We start from the raw sequence: 4,378 nt of genomic DNA, 5'->3' as shown, positions 1-4,378 counted from the left end.
GGAAGGAGAATACATTTTATTCTATATTTTCCCTTCAAAAGTAGGGGGCACATAATTTGCTATGTGTATGGACTTGTTATTTCACAGTCTCCTTATTTCACTCATATTCTTTGGCCCCATGACTCTAAAATGGGTGTATAGACTGATAAATACTGCTGAATGTACTTCAGTGTTTGATACTCAAGCCTGAATACATTACATGTGAATTGTTTGAATCCAAAGTATGGACATTTATCCAGGTTCCTGTATATTTATTTCCTGTATTCAATGCTCTCTTCTTTTTCAAAAGGTGTTCCATCTACATGGAATCACAGAATCTAACAGGTGTCTCAGAATTCCTCCTCCTGGGCCTCTCAGATGATCCAGACCTGCAGCCCCTTCTTTTTGGGCTCTTCCTATCCCTGTACTTGGTGACCTTGTTTGGGAACCTGCTCATCATCCTGGTCATCAGCTCTGATCCTCATCTCCACATCCCAATGTATTTCTTCCTTTCCAGTTTGTCCTTGGCTGACATCAGTATCAGCACCACCACCGTCCCCAAGATGCTAGTGAACCTCCAGACATACAACAAATCCATCACCTATAGAGGGTGTCTGACTCAGCTAACCTTTTTTTCTCTTTTTGCATTTTTGGAGAGTCTCCTTCTGACAGTGATGGCCTATGATCGGTTGGTGGCCATCTGTAATCCTCTACACTACCTGGTCATCATGAATCCCCGTACCTGTGGCGTGTTGGTCCTGGCCTCATTTTTCATCAGCTTTTTGACCTCCCTGCTGCACTACTTGATGATGTTACAGCTTACCTTCTGTGCAAATGTTAAAATCCCTCATTTCTTTTGTGATCCTCCTCAACTTGTCAACCTTGCCTGTTCCAACACCTCCATCAGTAACCTATTAATCTATTTCATTGGTACTATCTTCGGTGGAGTTCCACTCTTAGGAATCCTTTACTCTTATGCTCGAATTATATCCTCCATTCTAAGAGTCTCCTCATCAGATGGGAAGTACAAAGCCTTTTCCACCTGTGGCTCTCACCTGTCAGTTGTTTGCTTATTTTTTGGAACAGGCCTTGGGATGTATGTTAGTTCAACTGTCTTATCTTCCCCCAGGAAGAGTGCAGTGGCCTCGGTGATGTACACTATAGTCACCCCTATGCTGAACCCCTTCATCTACAGTCTAAGGAACAAGGACATCAGGAATGCCCTGTGGAGGATTTTCTGCAGAATAATCTAATCTCAACACCTGTGCCATATTGTTTTGGGTTAGTAAGACTGGAAAAGGCAGTAAAATCACATATATGCAACAAATGATTTGAATCTGCAGTTCCATATTGTATATATACCTATCTGGCTTTCATCTTTCAGTCTACAAATGTTTTCCTCTTAGAATAGCTGGAAATAGTAGAATTACTTAGAATAGCAATTACTTAGAATAGTAATGGAATTGTGACATCATTTGGACATTCCATGTGAGTCATAGCCCATTCAGGATTTTGCATAGCACATCAGTATACCGTTCTCAATTTTCTTATGTATTATGTCAGACCCTTGGTCATGGGCAGTATTGTTTCTATGATTATAAAATAATCATAGCTTTCTTTTTTGTTATTTTTTGTTTCTATAGGTTTCATATTATTTGCCCCCCCCCCCAGTTTGTTAGGTGGATTTAAACCCTACCTTAAGTATATTTTTGTTTCTTAATGATGTTGTTCAGATATTTTTTAAACTTTATTTTACTTTACAATACTGTATTGGTTTTGCCATACATCAACATGAATCTGCCACGGGTGTACATGAGTTCCCAATCCTGAACCCCCCCCCCACATCCCTCCCCACATGTATAATATCATGTTGTTCAGATTTTTGAGCAAGTAGGTTGACTAATTTCCTGATTACCCAGGATATTTTGGGATGGAATTTGGACATTATAACACTGAGTTTTCAACTAGTACTTTTGGGAAATAGGATTATGATTTCCCAAGAATGATGAGAGACTACCTTCTAGAGAAAAGTCAATTCTCAATTTTTCTAATAATTCTCCTTGCCATTCCATCTAGCTTCTTCCTGATCATACTACATAGTCAGACATAATAGGGGAAAATAGAATGGTTCCATTTCAAAAAGTACCAAAAGTAGTCAAACTCATAGAGATAGTGATTAGAATGGTTGTTGCCAGAATCTTTGGGAGGAAGAATGGGGAGTTAGGGTTTAATGGAGACAAATTTCAGTTGGGGAAGATGGAATAGTGCTGGAGATGAATAGTGGTTTATGGCTGCAAAACAAAAAGAGGAGAGAGAGGGTTTGAGAGGGGGCTCTTTTCTAACACTTGGAAATGCATTGTCCAAGGAGACACACATGCTGACAAAGCAAGAGGCTTTCTTGGAAAAGGGTGCTTGGGCAGAACGAAGTGGGGTAAGGGAATTCAGAACTACTCTGCCACATGGTTCACAGTTTCAGGTTTTATGGTAATAGGGTTAGTTTCTGGGTTGTCTCTGGCCAATCATTCTGACTCAGGGTTCTTCCTGGTGGCATGCATTACTCAACCAAGATGGATTCCAGCAAGAAGGATCCCAGGAGGTCAGTAGGACATATGGACTGCATCTGTACCTACTTTTGACCTTTCCCATATTCTCTCAGTTGGTCGTAGCTTTTTAGTTCTGCATCCCTTACCAGAAACGCCCATTGAAAGATAACCCAAACAAGTGGTTACTCTCATGCTTGGCCAGAGTTAGTGGTTTCAGTCAGTGGTTCCCCTAAAAATCTGCCCCCTAACCCCCTCCCCTGCCAGGACTTCATACTGAAGATAACTTCTTGAGAAGTGGGGCAGAGATCTTTCTTCTGTAACCACTTTCTGTTGAGAATGAACATTGTCCTGTCTAGTAGAGTAGAAGTTTCTCTCCACCTGTTTTAAATCGAGGTATCTTATGTCTGAAACTGACATCCACCCTTGTAGTAACAAAAATTTAACCTGAAACTGTCAGAGACAGAAGTACTTTTAACAGACAGGGGCCAAACAAGAGGCCTAACAGGATGTCATCACTGTGTCCAGAAAAGGAAGACAAAGTTGAGAGTGAGGGCTACAAAGTGTATGACTTTCTTCTGATCATTTGGTGTTGAGGTAACAGGGCAGCGCTCCAGGAATCTTGCACTCAGCCTGAAGTTACCATCCTCCTCCTGGATGGGGGATACAGTTCTTCAAAACTCAAAGATAGTGTTATATATACTCCTTGAGGAGGAACCAGCACCCTGTCCCAAGGCTGCACCACCATTTGACTGCTCCTCCCGTGTTTCTGTTGGCTTGTCTTGTGGCCTAGATAGTAAAGAATCTTCCTGCAATGCAGAAGACCTGGATTCGATCCCTGGGTTGGGATGATCCCCTGGAGAAGGGAATGTCTACCCACTCTAGTATTCCTGCCTGGAGAATTCCAAGGACAGAGGAACCTGGAGGATTACAGTCCAAGGGGTTGCAATGAGTCCGACATGGGACTGAGTGACTCACACTTTCACTTTCCCATGTTTCTGCATCCCCTCCCTTTCCTGATAAGCAACTGTCTGAATCTGCCCTTTGAAACTCAGGGAAGATCAAGGAGGCTGAATGAGCCTACAAATTAGAAACAGGGGATGCAGAAAGGATTGTACTCTGGAGTCCCACAGAGTCCTCTTCAGTTTCAATTCAGGGAACTGTGCAACAATGGTTCTGGTCGCTTCCTGCTAAAAAGGGGCAGTTATTGTTGTTGTTGTTTACTTGCTAAGTCGTGTCTGACTCTGTGACCCCATGAACTGCAGCCTGGCAATCTCCTCTGTCCATGGGATTTCCCAATCAAGAGTGGGTAAAATGGGGCATAATTCTCCCTCAATTTGGAGAATATACACTGAATTGGAAATATTTCTGAGTTCCAAATCCTGGATCTAAGTCTTGTATGATCTCAATATCACTTCCTTGGTTCACTATTTTGGTGTAAGATATTCAGCTAGAAGTAGTTGGAGGAGTGACAACTGGAATTTTAACAGACAAAATAAAGTTCATTCCCTGAGATAAGCCTGAAACCCAATCTGGACCTCACACCTTGGGGAGAATTGCAGCCAGGTAGCCAGTTGTTTACTTTTATCTGAGAAGGTTTTAACTTTCAATGTGGTATTAACATACACATAACAGAAGCTATTAGCCATTACCTGTCTCCTTTTTCTACTAATATCTGATCTAAAGCAATTTCATTTTCCAAAAAATTTTAGTTGCAAAAGGATACCTTGAACCCATAAGGTTGCAGCTTCCAGCTGCCAGCAGACATTGTTTTGGGAATGGCTGGTAACATCACAAGTCTACCACAGCTCAGAAAACTGAAGCTCTTAGCTATACAGGGACTTTTCAGAAATCATGTT

At 41.7% G+C, this 4,378-nt stretch overlaps 1 protein-coding gene across 1 annotated transcript; it reads left to right on the top strand.

Annotated features, from left to right (window-relative positions):
• On the top strand, positions 252–1,232 carry LOC102182122 (olfactory receptor 7E24-like). The gene has a single exon (XM_013965134.2). It carries the CDS (start codon positions 303–305, stop codon positions 1,230–1,232), a length of 930 nt encoding a protein of 309 aa, XP_013820588.2. The 5' UTR covers positions 252–302.

Source organism: Capra hircus, chromosome 7, assembly GCF_001704415.2.
Source record: "Capra hircus breed San Clemente chromosome 7, ASM170441v1, whole genome shotgun sequence".
Taxonomy (NCBI): domain Eukaryota; kingdom Metazoa; phylum Chordata; class Mammalia; order Artiodactyla; family Bovidae; genus Capra; species Capra hircus.
This window is presented reverse-complemented; position numbering and strand designations above follow the sequence as displayed.

Excerpts from the sequence above, each read along its gene's own strand:
- LOC102182122 (XM_013965134.2), top strand. The coding sequence starts at position 303 with ATGGAATCACAGAATCTAACAGGTGTCTCAGAATTCCTCCTCCTGGGC.